A 23,240-nucleotide genomic window follows, 5' to 3' on the forward strand; every position below is an offset into this window, starting at 1 on the left:
TCGCCCGAAAGCTAACTGTAAGGAATATCAAAGGTCTGTTTGAATCCGATTTGAATATCATCATTCGCTCTCTCTCTCTCTCTCTCCCCAACGGCACAACAGCGATTACTGCGAACTGAACTAAACTGAACTGAACTCTGCGTCACTTGAGATTGATCATTTTACCCCTAGACTGCGATAGAGCTTGATTGATCCTATTATCCTAGCTCTGTGTACATGTGTGTTTTATCATTGCTAACCTGTTGCATTTATATCCTTATGATTAGAGTACTGTGTTACTTATTTCTTTAATAAAACTTTCTTAGTTCCAGTAATCCAGACTCCAACTAAGTGGTCCATTTCTGCTGGTTTGTCAACCCAGTTACGGCATATGTTACACAAGCAACTCAGAATCATATGGGAGGTTAAGTTAAGATGTTTCCATCAGGTTTGCAGTCAGTACTTCTGAATAAAATTGAAATGCATACTTCTTTGAATGTGGATGCATTGTAAGCACAGAGAAAACAACTTTTTTATCTTGAAGAGCACAGGCATGAAACAGGTTTCGAACAACTCAGAATCATATGGGTAGTTAGGATAACATGTTTCCATCAGGTTTGCCATCATTACTTTTGAGTAAAATTGAAATGTATGCTGCTTTTAGTGTCAATGCATTGCCAGCACTGAGAAAACAGTTTTTTTTTACCTTTAAGACCACAGGCATGAAACAGTTTTCAATCAACTCAGGATCATATGGAAAGTTAGGTTAATATGTTTCCAACAGGATTGCAGGAGGGACTTCTGAGTAAAATTGAAATGTATACTTCTTTGAATGCGCATGCAATGTATGCAGTGAGAAAACAACTTCTATATCTTTAAGAGCAGAGGCATGAAACAGGTTTCAAACAACTCGGAATCATAAGGGAAGTTAATTTATGATGTATCCATCAGGTTTGCAGTCTGGGCTTTTGAGTAAAATTGAAAAGTATACTTCTTTGAATGTCAAAGCATTGTATACACAGAGAAAATAAGGTTTTTTTTAATCTTACTGAGCAGAGGCAGGAAGCAGATTTGAAACAACTCAGAATCAGATTGGAAGTTACATTCAGATGTTTCCATCAGATTTGCAGTCTGTACTTTTGTGTAAAATTGAAATGTATACTTCTTTTAATGTCAAAGCATTGTATGCACTGAGAAAACAACTTTTTTTAATCTTACTGAGCACAGGCATGAAGCAGCTTTCAAACGACTCAGAATCATATGGGAAGTTAAGTTAAGATGTTTCCATGAGCTTTGTAGTCTGTACTTCTGAGTAAAATTGAAATGTACATTTCCTTTAATGTCAAAGCATTGCATGCACTGAGAAAACAGTTTTTTTTTACCTTTAAGACCACAGGCATGAAACAGTTTTCAATCAACTCAGGATCATATGGAAAGTTAGGTTAATATGTTTCCAACAGGATTGCAGGAGGGACTTCTGAGTAAAATTGAAATGTATACTTCTTTGAATGCGCATGCAATGTATGCAGTGAGAAAACAACTTCTATATCTTTAAGAGCAGAGGCATGAAACAGGTTTCAAACAACTCGGAATCATAAGGGAAGTTAATTTATGATGTATCCATCAGGTTTGCAGTCTGGGCTTTTGAGTAAAATTGAAAAGTATACTTCTTTGAATGTCAAAGCATTGTATACACAGAGAAAATAAGGTTTTTTTTAATCTTACTGAGCAGAGGCAGGAAGCAGATTTGAAACAACTCAGAATCAGATTGGAAGTTACATTCAGATGTTTCCATCAGATTTGCAGTCTGTACTTTTGTGTAAAATTGAAATGTATACTTCTTTTAATGTCAAAGCATTGTATGCACTGAGAAAACAACTTTTTTTAATCTTACTGAGCACAGGCATGAAGCAGCTTTCAAACGACTCAGAATCATATGGGAAGTTAAGTTAAGATGTTTCCATGAGCTTTGTAGTCTGTACTTCTGAGTAAAATTGAAATGTACATTTCCTTTAATGTCAAAGCATTGCATGCACTGAGAAAACAACTCTTTTTATCTTGAAGAGTACAGGCATGAAACAGGTTTCAAGCAGCTCAGAACCATATGGACAGTTAAGTTATAATGTTTCCATCAGGTTTGCAGTGATTACTTCTGAGTAAAATTGAAATGCATACTTCTTTTAATGTCAATGCACTGTATGCACTGAGAAAACAACTTCCTTACTTTGAAGAGCACAGGCATGAAACAGGTTTCAAGCAACTCAGAATCATATCGGAACTCAAGTTAACATGTTTCCATCAGGTTTGCAGTCAGTACCTTTCAGTAAAATTGAAAAGTATACTTCTTTGAATGTGCATGCATTGTATGCATTGAGAAAACAACTTTTTTATCTTGAAGAGCAGAGGCATGAAACAGGTTTCAAACAACTCAGAATCATATGGGATGTTAAGATGTATCCATCAGGTTCGCAGTCCGTACTTTTGAGTAAAATTGAAATGTATACTTCTTTTAATGTCAAAGCATTGTATGCACTGAGAAAACAACTTTTATTATCTTATTGAGTACAGGCATGAAGCAGCTTTCAACCAACTCAGAGCATATGGGAAGTTAAGTTCAGATGTTTCCCAAAGGTTTGCAGTCTGTACTTTTGAGTAAACTTGAAATGTATACTTCCTTTAATGTCAAAGCTTTGTACGTACTAAGAAAACAACTTTTTTTATCTTACTGATGTGATCAGAATACACATAGATTAAGATGTTAGCTGTCCTGTGATGGCACTAGTGGGATCAGCAGTTGGTCTGCCACCTGTCTTCAGGAGAAAGAGAGATAAGGAAAACAATGGAGCAGCATTTGGAGATGTTAATGAAGGGACGGGAGAGTTTAACGGAAGGAGAGCTGTCAAGATCGGCTCCCCCTTTGAACCCTGAACTGTTTGAAGTGATGGACAGGTGATACCCCAGCAGGGGGATAAAAGGGACAGGTTCGCTAAGGCAAGACACACACGACACCACGAGGTAACGAGACCCTGGAAGCGGTGCGCCTCCCATAAGCCGGTGGGAAGTTTTGGAGGGCTGATCGCGGGACCAAGCCATAGACGCACAGGGTGGAAAGGCACGATCGGCGGGAACCTGGTGTGTGTGCCCTTAACTGGGTGCCAGGTTCACCGCAGAGAAACGATCGTATCTGGAAACAGAAGGGTCACGGTCGGTGACCTCAGAAGACATCACAAAGGGCTTGCCCGAAAGCTGACTGCGAAGAATATCGAAGGTCTGTGTGGAAGCCGTTTGAATATTCATTCGTTTTGCTCTCTCTCTCTCCTTCCCCCCACTATCCATCTCCCACGGCAGTGATTACTGTGAACTGAACTGAACTAAATTGAACTGAACTTTGCGTCACTTTGAAACTGGTCATTTACCCCTAGACGACGATAGAGCTTGATTGATCCTGTTATCCTAATTCTGTGTACATGTGTGTTTATCATTGCTGAACTGTTGCATTTATTATCCTTTTGATTAGAGCACTGTGTTGCTTGTTTCTTTAATAAAACTTTCTTAGTTCTAGTAATCCAGACTCCAACTGAGTGACCCATTTCTGCTGGTTTGGCAACCCAGTTACGGGGTACGTAACACTGAGCAGAGGCATAAAACAGGTTGCAAACAACTCAGAATCATATGGTAGGTTAAATTCAGATTTTTCCATCAGATTTGCAGTCTGTACTTTTGTGTAAAATTGAAATGTATACTTCTTTTAATGTCAAAGCATTGTTTGCACTGAGAAAACAACTTCTTTATCTTACTGAGCACAGGCATGAAGCAGGTTTGAAACAACTCAGAATCATATGGGAAGTTAAGATGTTTCCATCAGGTTTGCAGTCTGTACTGTTCAGTAAATTTGAAATGTATACTTTTCATATCGATGCATTGCATGCACTGAGTAAACAACTTTATCTTGAAGAGTGCATGCATGAAACATGTTTCAAACAACTCAGAACCATATGGACAGTTAAGTTATGAGGTTTGCATCAGGTTTGCAGTGATTACTTTTGAGTGAAATTGAAATGCATATTTCTTTTAATGTCAAAGCAATGTATGCACTGAGAAAACAACTTTCTTATTTTGAAGAGCACAGGCATGAAACAGATTCAAACAACTCTGAATCATATGGGAAGTTCAGTTAAGATGTATCCATCAGGTTTGCAGTCTGTGCTTTTGAGTAAAATTGAAAGGTATACTTCTTTTAATGTCAAAGCATTGTATGCACTGAGAAAACATTTTTTTTTAATCTTACTGAGCACAGGCAGGAAGTAGGTTTGAAACAACTCAGAATCATATGGGAAGTTAAGTTAAGATGTTTCCATAAGGTTTGCAGTCTGTACTTTTGAGTAAAATTGAAATGTATACTTCTTTTAATATCAAAGCATTGTATGCACTGAGAAAACAACTTTTATTATCTTACTGAGCACAGGCATGAAACAGGTTTCAAACAACTCAGAATCATATGGGAAGTTAGGTTCAGATGTGTGCATCAGGTTTGCAGTCTGTACTTTTGAGTAAAATTGAAATGTGTACTTCTTTTAATGTCAATGTATTGTAGGCACTGAGAAAATAACTTTATCTTACTGATCACTGGCATAAAACAGGATCGCAGTAGGTATTTTTGAGTAAAATTGAAATGTATACTTCTTTGAATGTGCATGCATTGTATGCACTGAGAAAACAACGTTTTTATCTTGAAGAGCAGAGGCATGAAACAGGTTTCAACCAACTCGGAATCATATGGGAAGTTAAGATGTTTCCATCAGATTTGCAGTCTGTACTTTTGTGTAAAATTGAAATGTATACTTCTTTTAATGTCAAAGCATTGTATGGAGAACATTTGAGTTACTTTCCTTCTATTTAAAATAAATTCTTCAATATATTTAATAGTACCACTGAAAAGACCATAGCCTAGATGGTGGAGGGGCGGGGGTTACTTATTAACAGATGCAACTTTTTTGAGGCAGTATTCCCATGGAAATGCTCTCTGGTGGGGAGGGCTTTTTCTGTGATAGACTGAGCTGCATCAGCTTTTTCTGTAGAGATGTCTATGTTTGAGTATTGGTGTTTGTATACCAAGTTGTAATGTAAATAATTAGGATATTTTCCATTATACATCCATAGATTAATTCCACTGCCATCATAAGCAGTTTCAGTATCAATGCACAAACTGCAATGATTGATCTGCTAGTTGAGTGGTGTCACAACAGCAACAAATTGATCGTGGACTTCAAGAAGGGGAAGTTGTGGGAACACACCCCAGTCCTCATCGAGGAATCGGCCGTGGAAAAGGTGTGCAGTTTAAAGTTCCTGCGTGTCAACATCTCTGAAGATCTATCCTGGATCCAACATATTGATGAAATTACAAAAAGGCACAACAGTGGCTGCATTTCATTATGAGTTTGAGGAGACTTGGTTATGTCACCAAAGTCACAAATATTTAAAGATATACTGTGGAGAATATTCTAACTGGTTGCATCACCAACCTTAATTAAGTTGCTAGAGTGGTTAGTTATAGCATGAATCAATTCCTGCCTCAGATGACTTGAATCCATTTCAATTTGCCTATTGCTGCAACAAGTCCAATAACAGATGCAGCTTCTCTGGTTCTTCACTCTACCCTGGACCATCTGGATAACAGGTGCTGTTTGACTACAATTTAGCATTCAACACCATCATCCCACTCAAACTTATTACTAGGCTTCAAGATCTGGGGATATGCATCTCCATCGGTAAGTGAATCCTCTACTTCGTCATTGACAGAGAGCTCAGTGAAAACCTATCACCTCATGCACTCTATCCATCAATAGATGTACAAGGCAACATGCTTAGCCCTCTGCTCTGCACATATTCTCTGTAGCTATGACTTATACAAATTTACTGACAACAGTGCTGTTACTGGAACAATCACTTAAGTGGAGATGAATTAGCCTTCAGGAGTAAGATAGGATACCAAGTTAATTGGTGCCGCAACAACCATCAGTGAAACTCAACCTCAGTGAAACTAAACTGATCAAAGACTTGAAGGGGAAGGACAAACATGCACCTGTCTACATTGGTGGACTGGCAGTAGAGAGGGTCAGCAGCTCTAAATTCCAGGACGTTAGCATATCGATAATCTATCCTAGACCCAGCACATTGATGCAAGCGCAAAGAAGGCACATTAGCATCTCTACTTTCTTAAAACATTGAGGTTCGACTTGTTACTGATCACTATCAAACTTCTGAAGATGCAAATATCCTGATTGCATCCACTAGTACAGCAATTCAAATGTGCAGGAATGCAATAAACTACAGAACAGTGAGGTCAGCTTCACACATCATTGGCAACCCCCCCCCCCCACCACCACCATCAGTGGCATGAGCACAGGGTACTGCCTCAAGGAATCCAAAGAATCCCACGATCCAGACAGGCTATGCCATCCTTTTGCAGCTACGATTGGGCAGAAGGAACAGAAGTCTGAAATCCTGTGCTGTTAGGTTCAAGAATGACTACCTGCCCTCAACCATTCAGTTCTTGATCCAATCTGCACAACCCCAGTCACTACCTCAGTATCGCAACACTATGACCACTTTGCACTACAATGGACTGCTATTTTTGTTCTAATTTGTCCTCTTGGCAAAATGGTGCATAATTATGTTTTTGGGCACCACAGTAGTGTAGTGGTTAGCACGACACTATTACAAGTCAGGGGGTTCCATAGTTTAGAGTTCAATTCCAACACCATTCTGTGAGGTCTTTGTAGGTCCTCCCTGTGGAATGAGTGGGTATTCTTTGGGTCCTCCAATTTCCTCCCACAGTCTAAAGGCATACTGCGTCAGTTAATTGGTCATTGTAAATTGTCCTGTGATTCGGTTAAGGTTAATTAGATTTGAGCTGTTGTTGGGGCTCAAAGGGACAGAAGGGCCCACTCTGCAGTATAATAAATAAATTACATTGAATGTTATGCACCTGTGATGTTACTGCAAACTTTTCATTGCATCTTTTCATACATATACTTGTGCATTTAATAATAAACCACTGGATTTTTCAAAGCCTTTTCACCACCTATAATCACAAGTTGGGAGCAGGAGCTCATACTTCTGGATTAATGCAGCCTCACAACCATGACACAATCATAACAAAATAGCCCTCTTATTCGGGGCACCAACCAACACCCACCACCCAATATTCACTCCTTACTACCACAGTGATGACGACAGTGTATAGCTGTTAGGAAATTTCAATCCCACAACTTCTATCACCTGGGACAAAGGCAGCAAGTGCATGGTTACACCATCCCCTCCAAGAATCACACCGCCCCATTTTGGGAAACGTATCACCATTCCATCGTCATGTGGAGTAGTAAAGATCCAACAGATGTTGAAGAGTGAATCAGAGCCCTGATGAAATAAATGCTCACTATATCAATCAACTGACATGACGACCAATTCACTCGTGACAGAAAAAGTGGTGCAGTGGGTAGTGAAGATTATCTGCCATTGCTACTGGATCTGGATAAATTGAAAAATGGGCCAAGGAATAACCAACTTAAACAAGTGTGATATGTTGTATTTTGCCAAGTTAAATCAGGACAGGACTTCCACAAGCATGACGTGGCCCTGAGGAGTGTTGTAGAACTAGGGATACAAGTATGTAGTTCCATGAGAGCGTCAGAGTATACAGTATGGTGAAGACAGCACTTGGCACGCTTTCCTTCATTAATGAAGGCATTAACATGTTACAACTACAGAAAAGTTTTGCAAGACCAGCAATATGTGCAGATCTGACTGCCTACAGGTAGGATGACATAACGCCAGAAAGGGTGCAAATTAAAAAAAAAATTCACAGGGATATTACCGGGATTGGAGGGTTTGAGTTATAAGGGGAAGTCTCCTGGAGGGGTAGGCTGGGAGTTTGTCTAGCGCGTGGACAGCTGAGGGTTAACATCTTAGATAAATCATGAGCAGAATCAGTCCGGTGAAAGGTCACAGTCTTTTTCCCAAGGTAGTGGAGATAAAAATTACAAGGCATAGGTTTTAAGGTGAAAGGGGAGAGATTTAAAAGGGGACCCCAGGGATAACTTTTTCCACATTCCGGGTGATAGGGATGTGGAATAAACTGCCAGAGAAAGGGGTAGAGGCGGGTACAATATTTTCAGAATGGCAGGCAGTGACTAGTGGGGTACCGCAAGGCTCAGTGCTGGGACCCCAGTTGTTTACTATATTAATGACTTAGATAAGGGAATTAAATGCAGCATCTCCAAGTTTGCAGATGACACGAAGCTGGGCGGCAGTGTTAGCTGTGAGGAGGATGCAGGGTGTCTTGGATAGGTTAGGTGAGTGGGCAAATTCATGGCAGATGCAATTTAATGTGGATAAATGTGAGGTTATCCTCTTTGGTGGCAAAAACAGGAAAACAGATTATCTGAATGGTGGCCAATTAGAAAAAGGGGAGGTGCAACGAGACCTGGGTGTCATTATACACCAGTCATTGAAAGTGGGCTTGCAGGTACAGCAGGTGGTGAAAAAGGCGAATGGTATGCTGGCATTCATAGCAAGAGGATTCGAGTACAGGAGCAGGGAGGTACTACTGCAGTTGTACAAGGCCTTAGTGAGACCACACCTGGAGTATTGTGTGCAGTTTTGGTCCCCTAATCTGAGGAAAGACATCCTTGCCATAGAGGGAGTACAAAGAAGGTTCACCAGATTGATTCCTGGGATGGCAGGACTTTCATATGATGAAAGACTGGATCGACTAGGCTTATACTCTCTGGAATTTAGAAGATTGAGGGGGGATCTTATTGAAACGTATAAAATCCTAAAGGGATTGGACAGGCTAGATGCAGGAAGATTGTCCCGATGTTGGGGAAGTCCAGAACGACGGGTCACAGTTTGAGGATAAAGGGGAAGTCTTTTAGGACCGAGATGAGGAAAAACTTCTTCAGAGAGTGGTGAATCTGTGGAATTCTTTGTCACAAGAAACAGTTTTGGTCTAAGCACACGCAAATGGGACTAGCTTAAGTAGACAACTTGTTAGAGATGGTTCAAAGGACATGTTTCTATGCTACATAACCCCATAATTTAAGACTATTAGCCCAGTACTCAAAAATCCTATTTTGACTTTAAAAGTAACTGTCTTTGGCTGTGTTATCTGGAAATGGGGAGAAAGAGTATTTGTTGCAACTGTACTGAATTCAATGAAAATTTATTCAGTCAAAAGATGACACAATGGGGCTTTGTACTGCAAATCATCAAGCAAAACATTTACATTAATTACACTGTCAGCTTGTATACACAGCTATAAAAAAGTACAGTGAGAATTTCACAGTAGTTCCCAGTGTAGTCTGACAGTTCACTTAAAAATGCTGCAGCATAATCTGACCATACTTCGGTCAAACATAATTCTGTACAAAAATTGCTAATTTATAAACCCTCAATTTTACAGAAAACAATATCTCCAGAATTGCAGTTTAGTAGACTCAGCGCAGAATAGCAATGTCTGAGTAAATATTTACAAAGCTTCCAAGTATTGTGGCAGAGTTTGACAAAACATTCTAGACATCTGTCTAATCCGTTTCTGCAGTTCGCACAATGACAGACGATCGGACCTTTTGGTCACTTTCTTTATCTTTATCCTTGTCCTTGCTTTTTTTGGACTTTTTCTTTTTGTGTTTGTGTTTCTGAGTTTTATCAGACTCTGAGTCAACCCCAAGGTGCTTCTTATGCTTTTTGTGCTTCTTATGTTTCTTGTGCTTCTTTTTCTCTTTTTTCTTCTTCTTCTTCTTGCTGTCCTGTGTATCCTCTGAGCTCGCACTACTGCTGTGACTGCGTGTCTGACTTTCACTAGGGCTGTAGCTGCGACTACAACTGGGGCTAGGGCTGCTTTGGGTGTGACTTTTAGTTCCACTGTTCCTGGAAGCTGCAGACACACCCATGACCTCCTTTGGTTCATCTGTGATCTCTTTTGTGTTATTTCCATCGTTTAGCTCAGCTTCAGTTTCGCTGTCACTTTCACTGTAATCTGGTTCAAAGGCAGCCTCGTCTGTTTCCCTGGCTACATCTAAGGAATGGCGCAATAATCGGGATGAACGACTAAGGGATCCCGGAAGTCTACAGCGGCTGTGATCTTTCTCACCTCGGCTCAAAGAAAGTTCCTGCTCGTTCTTTTCAGCTGATCCTTCAGTCTGATGAGCCACCTTATTCCCACTTACTTGACTGTCCTTATTGCTTCTGGTTTCAAAAATATGTTTCTCCTTGCCTCGGCTAAAGGAGATTGATCTTGCCTCTTCACTGCCACTTATGCACTCCGACCCACTTCTGTGGTCCGTCTGTGATTTCTTGTCTTTCTCAGCATTGTGATCGATTTTCCTGGGCTCAGTACTGCCTCTTCTGCTCTCTGTATGTTGTTCTCTTCCCTTTTGACCATATGTCAGTTCTTCACACTTACTGGGGGACACTCGCCTTCTTGCATCTCGGCTTCGTTCCTCTCTCTGCTTGTTGGTTGAGCCATGCCTGTTGTTGCCATCCATCTTACTGTCAATATTAGCAAGCAGGTCTTTGTTTAAGGCACCTCGGCTACCTGGCTCCAGTTTTTCAGCCTGGTGCTCTTTTGTAGGTGGATTCTTTCCGCTTGCTGCCTCAATCACTCTCTCAGTAACTGCTGGCTTGTCTAGCTGAATGGCTGCTTTCTTCTTCTCCAAAATCTCTCTGTCTGACATACCATGTTCCTTATCTTTAGTCCTTGCAGATTTTTCATTCAGCACATAGCTTTTACCTGGGGGTTTAGCCTCCTGCTGGGCTTCTTCCATGTTCAGCTCTTTAGTAGTTTTTGGAACTCTCTCTACAAAAACAGCATCTTTCTCAGTTTGCTTTGCTGGGTTGGCAGGCTTCACACCTTGCCCAGAACTGTTGGGTTTCCCAGCGTTTAGTGCAGCTGCTGCCTTTCCTTCATCTTCATCCGTCTCATAATCCTCCTTTTCCCACTTGGACCGAGGGACTTGGACAATGACAATCTCATCTTCAGCTGGGGGCCTGGTATCACTGTTGTACTCCTCCATGGTCTTGATCACGGTTTTCTTTGCATCCAGCTTCTCCTCAGCTCTCCTAATGGGGCTCCCTCCAGCAGAACTGGTGCTGAGACAGAAAAAATAAGAGGATGATTACACTTTTACTCTCAGCACTATATCCTTTTACTTCAATAGCTACAATTTCCACATGTAGGCTCAGCCAATTGATGCAAACACCAACAAACTGACCAACATGCTTCTCATTGGAAACCCCAATACAACAGAATACATGTCAGCGCTGTGAATTAAAATCCTAGGATGTATTGCTGTACTAAGGAACACACTTGGAATCTGAACTTGTGCAAATAGAAAAAAAAGTATAGAAACCTGGGGAACAACCGGTCTTCTCAGTCATGCTTAATGCATTTACAACATGCTCATATATCTTCAATAAAGCATCAAAAACACTGAGAATTTGGTGTACCCATCATTTTCCTGAGCAATGCCACCAAGCATTCAGTATTGTGCTTTGATTAAATTTAAGATTGATTGCAATCTTTAAGGTCAATGGCACAGCGTTACAAATGGGAAGTAGTGACAACCGAATATGCAGTTTGTGTGCAACACTGGAAGATAGAGTGCAACACTCCTACATTGAAAATTAACTTTCAGAGCAAATCCAGTATCAGCAAAGTTACATACTTAATACTAACCAGACAACCATAACCAAAAGATTTGCCCTTAGCTCCCAAGAACCTAAATCACCTGGTATCAAAAAATACAAAGAAAAGTGCTAACCTTGTATAGTCTACCAGAACTGAACCAGCTGTCTCGCTGCCCGTCACTTTCCTCCTCGCCTTGGTTTTCACTTTGTCTGATTTGGATTTTCCACCATTTAATTCCAGTAACTCGGAAACCTCCTCCTGAGCAGCTGGGGATTCCCCACTCACAATCTTTTTGCCACTTTCCCTATTTATTTTAATCTTCCTCACTGGCAAATTTGTTGGAGTGACTTTCTCATTTTCACAAGATAATTCTACAAGATTTCCTGTTGCTTTCTCGGTAGCAGATGTGGACTTCAGCTTTGTTGAAGGTTTTGCTGCCTCCTGCATTTCCACTTTTGATGATTTAGTTGGAGGTGTTCCAAGCTCTCTGTCAGTCATCTTTTCATCATTTTTCCGCTTACGCTTGTCAGCTTTTGCTTCTGCCTTACCTGGCTTATCATCTGCTTTGACTGTTTTTTTAAATTTTTCCTCCCTGTTCACAGTTTTCTCATGTTTTGTTTCCTCCCTGGGATAATCTTTCTTTTGTTTTTCCTCCTTTGTAGTTTTCATTTCTTTATATTCTCGCCCCATTTTGAGCTGCAGCTTCCTTGGCAGAAAGAACTTTTCACTTTTTGGAAGGGGTTGGATTTTCACACCTTCAACTTTGGGAGGACATTCTTCCCTATTTTTCTTAATGCTGGGCTCACTGTGAGGTGATTTCTCCCGCTCTTTTTCTAGAGGCTTCTCTTGGGGTGCTTTTGTGGTTTTCCCAGAGGATTCCTTTTTCAGCATGCTACTCTCTGCCTTCCGCTTCATCTTTTCCATTTTTGATTTTGATTTTTCTTTCCTGTCTTTGTCAGATGGAGTTTTATAAGCAACCGAATCTCCTTCCATGGGCTCATCTCTCACAGGTGTGGCATCATCTCTGCAGGGAGGCAGAAACAAGGAAGACCCTTTACTATCATCACCAGTAGTCTCTACAGCTTTTCTTCCATCTCGAGAAGACATCAGGTTACTGACTGACTCAGTTTCGTCTTTTTTCCTCTTCCTGTGTTTTTTGTGTTTTGCACTTTTTGAATCAGGGCGAAGGCTTACTGTTGTTTCCTTTTCTTTGGACCCTCTCAGTTCCTTTCCAGAGTGACTTTCTCTGTAAGAGTACTTTTCTGGATAATTGTTTGCACCTCCCAAATTACGCCCTCGTGGTAACTGTTCCGTTGCATATTCATCTCTGCGACTCCGAACGTGAGGTGAATTATCACGCCTGGTGCCAGGTAGGACAAAACGCTCAGGAGAGAAATGGTCCTTACTTGTGGGAGAACGAGGTCGTGGTTGATTACCACCATTGTACCCTTTATAATATTCATACCATGCTCTGCACCGCCTCTCCCATTCTCTGTACCGCTCCCTTTCAAAAGAGTCTCTTGGATCACGAGGTCTATCATAAAGTTCTCTGTAGTCAAATGGTGGTAACGGTTCTCTGTAACGATCATAATACTCACGATCATTTTCACTCTGAGGGATACTTCTTTTGTAAGGAGAATGGGGCTTGTAGTTTGGAGATCGGGAGCGGGAGCGATATCCTCTGTAAGATGGTGACCTGGACCTGGATCTATGAAATCCACGAGACCTGGATCTTGATCGATAGCCTCTATTCTTCCCACTGCCTCGACGATATGAAGGTGACCTCGAATACGAACGACTTGGAGATCGACTGACTGATCGAGAATATGACCGTGAGGAATGAGATCTCGACTTGGAATATGAGTAAGAGCTGCCACTGAACGACGATCCACTATATGAACGTGATCGGGACCTGAGCAGGAAGTGAATAAAAGTGAAGTTTGAGATGCTGTAGTTCAAACGAAACAAATAATAACATAGGAGACTTAAAACAATGATGTAGCCAACTTACAGAAAAAGATTCTTATCAATGAAGCATTATTAGATTTACTGAGGTGTGATATTTTAGAATTTCGGAGGTTTTCGAAAATTAAAGCTATATTTGACAATGTTACACATAGAAGAGGGGTCATCACAATTGGACATAAAACTTAAAAGATCAAGATAAAAAGGTGAAAATTTCAAATATTATGAGAATAATTTGCTGGGAGAAAAAGCGAAGATATTTAAGATGATCTAAAGGTGCATATTGAAACTTAAATCCACATAATGGCTTGTTGAAACCAGTTACTGAGGTCTAGTACCTGTTATAAAAGTTTGAAGATACTGAAACAGTTCTTATTTTGGTGAACACTATTACAGACAGCCAGGCACACCGACAGGGCTGACTGGCCTCAGAACTTCCAAGTACTTGAAGGGCCAGATTTGATTTGCTCAAATAGCAGGGAATAATAGGAATTAAGATTGTGGAACCGTACAGCACATGAACAGGGATTTCAGCACACAATATTGGTCCAGGCTAATTGAACATTAAATGCTAAATAAATAATCCCTTCAACATACAATCATTCCCGGCACATTCATGTGCCCAGGTGCCTTTTAAATGCCCTGCTTGTTTTTTCCCCAGTGATACAGTACGGAATAGGCCCTTCTGGCCCTTTAAGCCACACTGCCCGCCAGATTAACCCTACAATTTATAATGACCAATTAACCTACCCAGTACGTCTTCGTACTGTGGGAGGAAAGGAGGACCCAGAGAAAATTCACACATTCCACAGAGGACAGACAGACTGTTTACAGAACTGCACCAGAATTGAACTCTAACCTCTGGAACACACCTTTAACTGTAATAGTGTCACACAAACTGTTACACTTCCACCAACCCAGCAGTACATTCAAGGACCCACCATTCAAAAGAAATTGCCTTGTACATTTACTTCAAATTCTCCTTTGAATTTAACCCTAGCACCTTAAGATGCCAGCTTAAAGTAGGCATTTGACCCTGGGAAAAAGATGTCAATTGTCTTCTGTATCTATGCCATTCATAATATACAGTAAACTTCTATAATTACCCCAACATAACAGAAAACAACCCCTTTTTGTCCAACTTCTCCTTCTAGCACAGCACACTAATCCAGGCATTCTAGTAAATCTCTCTCTACTCCCTGCAAAGCCTTCCTATAATGCAGTAATCAGAATCAAATGTAATACCCCAGATGCAGCCCAACTAGTTTTATGCTAAATAGTGGATGAACTGAGCAAGTCAGGTAGCAGATACAGAAATGAATAATACAGTCAACATCTCAGGCCAAGATCCTTCATCAGGAGTTTTATAAAGCTGCAACTTCCTGACACCTGAACTCAATGCCTTGACTAGCATGCCAGATGCTTTCTTTATACCACCCAATCAACTTATGCAGCCACTTTCAGAGAGCTAGGCTCTTGGACTTCCCAAAATCTCTCTGTAGATCAGTGTTGTTAAGGGTCCTGCAATATACAGTGCACAATTTCATTTGATTTCCCTATTAAACTTGGCCAGATTAAACTCCATCTGTCCATAGCTAGAATTGATCTAAATCCCGTTGCATCTTTTGGCAACATTCCACAGTACCCAAAATATCATTAATACTTGTATCATCTGCAAACCCATTCACAATTTTATGCGTCATTTATATGTATCACAAACAGAGATGCCAACGTGAATCCTTGCAGAACCCAGTCGTCATGGAACTTCAGGTAGAGTAAGTGCTACCCTCTATCTTCTATGAGTAAGCCAATTCTGAATCCAAATGGCCAAGTCACTAAAGATGCCCTTCAGCTTAATCTTCTGAATGAGCCCACCAAATAGAACTTGTCAAATGGCAAAAATCAACATCCACAACTCTACCGTCAATCACCTTTGTCATCTCCTCTAAAAAACTCAAGTCAAGTTTGTAAGACACAACTTGCCCCACGAAAAGCAATGCTAACTGGGCATGGTTTCCAAATTGCTCATACCCTCAGAAAACTCTCCAGTAGCTCTCCAATCCAGGATAATCCAGATTTCCCTTCTTGAACAATAAAACAATAATGCTGAGTTTATTCTAAAGTTACGCCTGGTATTGCTTAATGCAACTTATAATACAAGTACAGGTTTCCCCCGCCATCCGAAGGTATAGAGCGTTCCTATGAAACTGTTCATAAGCCGGAATGTCGTGAAGTGAAGAAGCTATATTTATATAGGAAAAATTTGTGAGCATTCGCAGACCCAAAAAATAACCTACCAAATCATGCCCAATAACACATAAAACCTAAAATAACAGTAACATATAGTAAAAGCAGGATTGATATGATAAATACACAGGCTATATAAAGTAGAAATACTTTCCTACAATCATTGCCGCACTGTTCTCAGTAGCGAAAATCTCACGGAAGCACTCTCGGCAGAAACACTCTCTCCAGTAACCTTTAAGCTATGAAGCTGCCAAATCATACCAAATAACACATAAAATTACACAGCCTATATAAAGTAGAAATAATGTATGTAACACAGTGTAGTATCACTTACGGGAATTGGGAAGACAGCGCCGAGCACACTGATGATGGTTTGTTAGGCTGAGTTGTCGGAGGTTGGGGTGGTGCAGTGGTCCTCACCCCAAATTGATACCGATCCGCGAAAAATGCAGTGGTACAGTGGTGGCCGGAACGCACCCAGCATATCTTTAAGAAAAAAGCCGAAATAAACAAGCTAACTGATTAGGTGCCGAGTGGCACATAATTAACTAGCTTGTTTATTTCACCTTTTTTCTTAAAGGTGTTGGGTGCGTCCCGGCTACCGCTGCATTCTCCGCGACAATGTATCGGTCCACAGCCCGGGGTGTCAGGACACTGGGGTGTCATCAGGGCGAGCAGGTCATCTTCTTCTATGTCTGCCTGCCTCGATGTCGAAGGTCCAGGTACGTCGTCTGCTGTGGCTGATGTGGAAGGCTTGAAAAATGACAGTATGCTTGACTACTTAGCCTGGCGCATTTTTCTATCATACAGTTCTTTGTAAGCACTCAAACCAACTTGCAAATATGCCCTAAACTGACATACTCTTTCAAAATTAAAGTCGTACTTTTCTGCAATAATTGCAGCGAAAATCTCATGCAGTTGCTTCATGTTCAGTTCCTGGATGACTTCACTTTCGGTCCGTTTGCTACTGCATTCGGTTTTGATTGTCATCTTTTCCTCTTCCAACTGCATCAGCTCTTCATCTATCAGTTCTTGGTCATGGGATGCCAAAACCTCTTCAACATCAGCTGTGTCAGCTTCCACAAGCCAAACTCACTTTTGCCAAATTCACCATGATCGAAACGCTTAATTATGTCTAGTTTTTCGCTAAGTGTACCTTATACCTTAGAACTCATCTTGCGAACAGCTCCTCACAGGCACATGTTTAAGCAATACTGGCTAGAATGCAGTTCCGAATCCGGGGGGAGGAGCTTGGCTGTTCGGGGCGCGTGCTGCCTTTTTTCTGCGCACTGCCTATTTTCGTAACAGTGAAAACACCTTCTGTTAGCGAAAACAGGTAACTAATGTTGGTCTTTCGTAACAGCGAGGTTTTGTAAATATACATAGAACATAGAATAGTACAGCACAGTACAGGCCTTTCGGCCCACAATATTGTGCCGACACTCAAACCCTGCCTCCCACATAAGCCCCCTCCTTAAATTCCTCCATATACCTGTCTAGTAGTCTCTTAAACTTCACTAGTGTATCTGTCTCCACCACTGACTCAGGCAGTGCATTCCACGCACTAACCACTCTCTGAGTAAAAAAACCTTCCTCTAATATCCCCCTTGAACTCCCACCCCTTACCTTAAAGCCATGCCCTCTTGTATTGAGCAGTGGTGCCCTGGGGAAGAGGTGCTGGCTATCCACTCTATCTATTCCTCTTATTATCTTGTACACCTCTATCATGTCTCCTCTCATCCTCCTTCTCTCCAAAGAGTAAAGCCCTAGCTCCCTTAATCTCTGATCATAATGCATACTTTCTAAACCAGGCAGCATCCTGGTAAATCTCCTCTGTACCCTTTCCAATGCTTCCACATCCTTCCTATAGTGAGGTGACCAGAACTGGACACAGTACTCCAAGTGTGGCCTAACCAGAGTTTTATAGAGCTGCATCATTACACCACAACTCTTAAAAGTATACCTCTCAACTTATGAAAGCTAACACCCCATAAGCTTTCTTAACTACTCTAACCACCTGTGAGGCAACTTTCAGGGATCTGTGGACATATACCCCGAGATCCCTCTGCTCCTCCACACTACCAAGTATCCTGCCATTTACTTTGTACTCTGCCTTGGAGTTTGCCCTTCCAAAGTGTACCACCTCACACTTCTCCGGGTTGAACTCCATCTGCCACTTCTCAGCCCACTTCTGCATCCTATCGATGTCTCTCTGCAATCTTTGACAATCCTCTACACTATCTACAACACCACCAACCTTTGTGTCGTCTGCAAACTTGCCAACCCACCCTTCTACCCCCACATCCAGGTCGTTAATAAAAATCATAAGAAGTAGAGGTCCCAGAACAGATCCTTGTGGGACACCACTAGTCACAATCCTCCAATCAGAATGTACTCCCTCCACCACCACCCTCTGCCTTCTGCAGGCAAGCCATTTCTGAATCTACCTGGCCAAACTTCCCTGGATCTCATGCCTTCTAACTTTCTGAATAAACCTATCGTGTGGAACCTTATCAAATGCCTTAGTAAAATCCATATAGATCACATCCACTGCACTACCCTCATCTATATACCTGGTCACCTCCTCAAAGAACTTTATCAGGCTTGTTAGACATGATCTGCCCTTCACAAAGCCATGCTGACTGTCCCTGATCAGACCATGATTCTCTAAATGTCTATAGATCCTATCTCTAAGAATCTTTTCCAACAGCTTTCCCACCACAGACGTAAGGCTCACTGGTCTATAATTACCCGGACTATCCCTACTACCTTTTTTGACCAAGGGGACAACATTCACCTCCCTCCAATCCTCCGGTACCATTCCCGTGGACAACAAGGACATAAAGATCCTAGCCAGAGGCTCAGCAATCTCTTCTCTCGCCTCGTGGAGCAGCCTGGGGAATATTCCATCAGGTCCCTGGGACTTATCTGTCTTAATGTATTTTAACAACTCCAACACCTCCTCTCCCTTAATATCAACATGCTCCAGAACATAAACCTCACTCATATTGTCCTCACCATCAAGTTCTCTCTCATTGGTGAATACCGAAGAGAAGTATTCATTGAGGACCTCGCTCACTTCCACAGCCTCCAGGCACAACGTCCCACCTTTATCTCTAATCGGTCCTACCTTCACTGCTGTCATCTTTTTCTTCACATAACTGAAGAATGCCTTGGGATTTTCCTTTACCCTACTCGCCAAGGCCTTCTTGCTCTTCTCAGCCCCTTCTTAAGCTCCTTTCTTGCTTCCCTATATTCCTCAATAGACCCATCTGATCCTTGCTTCCTAAACCTCCTGTATGCTGCCTTCTTCTACCTGACTAGATTTTCCACCTCACTTGTCACCCATGGTTCCTTCACCCTACCATTCTTTATCTTCCTCACCAGGACAAACTTATCCCTTACATCCCGCAAGAGATCTCTAAACATCGACCACATGTCCATAGTACATTTCCCTGCAAACATCATCCCAATTCACACCCGCAACTTCTAGCCTTATAGCCTCATAATTTGCCTTTCCCCAATTAAAAATTTTCCTGTCCTCTCTGATTCTATCCTTTTCCATGGTAATGCTAAAGGCCAGGGAGCGGTGGTCACTGTCCCCCAGATGCTCACCCACTGAGAGATCTGTGACCTGACCCGGTTCATTACCTAGTACTAGATCTAGTATGGCATTCCCCCGATCGGCCTGTCCACATACTGTGACAGGAATCCGTCCTGGACACACTTAACAAACTCTGCCCCATCTAAACCCTGGGAACTAATCAGGTGCCAATCAATATTAGGGAAGTTAAAGTCACCATTGATAACAACCCTGTTATTTTGGCAAGCATTTAAAGGTTGCATGGATGAACTACAACAATTGTTCATCCCAGTTTGGCAAAAGAATAAATCAAGGAAGGTAGTGCACCCGTGGCTGACAAGAGAAATTAGGGATAGTATCAATTCCAAAGAAGTAGCATACAAATTAGCCAGAGAAAGTGGCTCACCTGAGGACTGGGAGAAATTCAGAGTTCAGCAGAGGAGGACAAAGGGCTTAATTAGGAAGGGGAAAAAAGATTATGAGAGAAAACTGGCGGGGAACATAAAAACGGACTGTAAAAGCTTTTATAGATATGTAAAAAGGAAAAGACTGGTAAAGACAAATGTAGGTCCCCTGCAGACAGAAACAGGTGAATTGATTATGGGGAGCAAGGACATGGCAGACCAATTGAATAATTTACTTTGGTTCTGTCTTCACTAAGGAGGACATAAATAATCTTCCAGAAATAGTAAGGGACAGAGGGTCCAGTGAGATGGAGGAACTGAGTGAAATACATGTTAGTAGGGAAGTGGTGTTAGGTAAATTGAAGGGATTGAAGGCAGATAAATCCCCAGGGCCAGATGGTCTGCATCCTAGAGTGCTTAAGGAAGTAGCCCAAGAAATAGTGGATGCATTAGTGATAATTTTTCAAAACTCGTTAGATTCTGGACTAGTTCCTGAGGATTGGAGGGTGGCTAATGTAACCCCACTTTTTAAAAAAGGAGGGAGAGAGAAACCGGGGAATTATAGACCGGTTAGCCTAACGTCGGTGGTGGGGAAACTGCTGGAGTCAGTTATCAAGGATGTGATAACAGCACATTTGGAAAGCGGTGAAATGATCGGACAAAGTCAGCATGGATTTGTGAAAGGAAAATCATGTCTGACGAATCTCATAGAATTTTTTGAGGATGTAACTAGTAGAGTGGATAGGGGAGAACCAGTGGATGTGGTATATTTGGATTTTCAAAAGGCTTTTGACAAGGTCCCACACAGGAGATTAGTGTGCAAACTTAAAGCACACGGTATTGGGGGTAAGGTATTGGTGTGGGTGGAGAATTGGTTAACAGACAGGAAGCAAAGAGTGGGAATAAACGGGACCTTTTCAGAATGGCAGGCGATGACTAGTGGGGTACCGCAAGGCTCAGTGCTGGGACCCCAGTTGTTTACAATATATATTAATGACTTGATGAGGGAATTAAATGCAGCATCTCCAAGTTTGCGGATGACACGAAGCTGGGTGGCAGTGTTAGCAGTGAGGAGGATGCTAAGAGGATGCAGGGTGACTTGGATAGGTTGGGTGAGTGGGCAAACTCATGGCAGATGCAATTTAATGTGGATAAATGTGAAGTTATCCACTTTGGCGGCAAAAATAGGAAAACAGATTATTATCTGAATGGTGGCCGATTAGGAAAAGGGGAGGTGCAACGAGACCTGGGTGTCATTATACACCAGTCATTGAAAGTGGGCATGCAGGTACAGTAGGCGGTGAAAAAAGCGAATGGTATGCTGGCATTTATAGCGAGAGGATTCGAGTACAGGAGCAGGGAGGTACTACTGCAGTTGTACAAGGCCTTGGTGAGACCACACCTGGAGTATTGTGTGCAGTTTTGGTCCCCTAATCTGAGGAAAGACATCTTTGCCATAGAGGGAGTACAAAGAAGGTTCACCAGATTGATTCCTGGGATGGCAGGACTTTCATATGAAGAAAGACTGGATGAACTGGGCTTGTACTCGTTGGAATTTAGAAGATTGAGGGGGGATCTGATTGAAACATATAAGATCCTAAAGGGATTGGACAGGCTAGATGCAGGAAGATTGTTCCCGATGTTGGGGAAGTCCAGAACGAGGGGTCACAGTTTGAGGATAGAGGGGAAGCCTTTTAGGACCGAGATTAGGAAAAACTTCTTCACACAGAGAGTGGTGAATCTGTGGAATTCTCTGCCACAGGAAACTGTTAAGGCTAGTTCATTGGCTATGTTTAAGAGGGAGTTAGATACGGCCCTTGTGGCTACAGGGGTCAGGGGGTATGGAGGGAAGGCTGGGGCGGGGTTCTGAGTTGGATGATCAGCCATGATCATAATAAATGGCAGTGCAGCCTCGAAGGGCCGAATGGCCTACTCCTGCACCTATTTTCTATGTTTCTATGTTTCTATTTTTGCACCTTTCCAAAATCTGCCTCCCAATCTGCTCCTCTGTATCCCTGCTGCTACCAGGGGGCCTATAGAATATCCCCAGTAGAGTAACTGCTCCCTTCCTGTTCCTGTCTTCTACCCATATTGACTCAAAAGAGGATCCTGCTGCATTACCCACCCTTTCTGTAGCTGTAATAATATCCCTGACCAGTAATGCCACCCCTCCACCCCTTTTTCCGCCCTCTCTATCCTTTTTAAAGCACTGAAATCCAGGGAACGTTCAAAAAGCTGGGGACACCTGTATTTCAAACTATGGCATATTGGGATCTACAGAAAGTCCCAGGAAAGAAGTTTCCCAGGAGCTTCAAGGAGGAGCAGCTTAGGAAAACCAATGGTGCCTAACGGTGACTCCTGTGCTTGCATCTTCTGAAACAGCTCTATTTCCATCTTTCTCGATTTTTCCCTTTTAGGGTTCTTTTCAAGACCCTGACCTTGAGTTACACACTGAGTACGGTTCTTTGCGGGAATGGGACCTGCTCTAGGGGTTTCACGACTGGCCGTTATTCGGCACACCAAGAGTGCAACCTAAGAGCTTTGCTCGCCTTCAGATGACCGATATTTCATGGCTCTGAAGGCAGGAGGATTGGAGGTCAGTGTGTTGTGAGAGTCGGAAGATTTAGCTAAGACTGTTTTGCCTGGACACGCCTCGGAAAAAGCGACGCAATGGAGAGAGCCAGTGGTATGTCGAATACTGGGTGAATGAGGAGTCTTTGGTATACTGTAAGTCTGTGTCTTTGCTATTGCTTTGCACATGCTTGAGTGCTCAGTGGTGGGTGCTTATTTTTTTTTGCCGGTGTGGGGAGGGGTGATCGTTGCTTGTTGCTGCTTATGCCAGGAGGGAGGGGAACTGGCGGGGACTTTGGGGTTTTAACATTTAACTGTCATTTATTGTTTTTCATGGATGGTTGCAAAGAAAAAGCATTTCACGATACATAATGTATACATTTCTCTGACATTAAATGTACCTTTGAAACCTTTGAAAAGTGATTAACTCGATATCATTGCATTCACTCAAACACCATCACAGAAATGGCAGAGGCCGAGATGCATCTCTTCTCCAGGAAGATTTCAAAATTGTTATGTAAACCAGTGTGCAATGAAATTCCTTGCTTGCATCACCCTTGTAGAGTATACAGTATATGATAGTGATAAATACACCATATGCAAAAACAACATAACGAAGCAAAAAAATGGGGGGGAAAATAGCAAATTGGTGAGGAGCTTTCATTTCCCAAGACTGCCAGTTTTCCTATGCCTGTACTTCCATGAGCTGCTCAATGAGCTTATACTTCCACTTAGAGGACAAATATCAGAGCTTCAGAATTTCTATTTTGTAACCTGCCGCAGGATGAACTCAAAACTACTC

At 41.9% G+C, this 23,240-nt stretch overlaps 1 protein-coding gene across 1 annotated transcript in view; it reads right to left on the bottom strand.

Annotated features, from left to right (window-relative positions):
• Positions 1-9,170: 9,170 nt before the first annotated feature.
• The window catches only part of rbbp6 (retinoblastoma binding protein 6), a 97,025-nt gene continuing 82,955 nt past the window's right edge, over positions 9,171-23,240 (bottom strand). Inside the window, exons 16-17 of the mRNA XM_063058562.1 lie at positions 11,802-13,580; positions 9,171-11,130 (exon numbers count right to left, since the gene is read on the bottom strand). Coding sequence (XP_062914632.1) covers positions 9,564-11,130; positions 11,802-13,580 — 3,346 coding nt within the window. The 3' untranslated portion in view covers positions 9,171-9,563. The remainder of the gene's footprint in view (positions 11,131-11,801; positions 13,581-23,240) is intronic.

Source organism: Mobula hypostoma, chromosome 9 (assembly GCF_963921235.1).
Source record: "Mobula hypostoma chromosome 9, sMobHyp1.1, whole genome shotgun sequence".
NCBI classification, from domain to species: Eukaryota; Metazoa; Chordata; class Chondrichthyes; order Myliobatiformes; family Myliobatidae; genus Mobula; species Mobula hypostoma.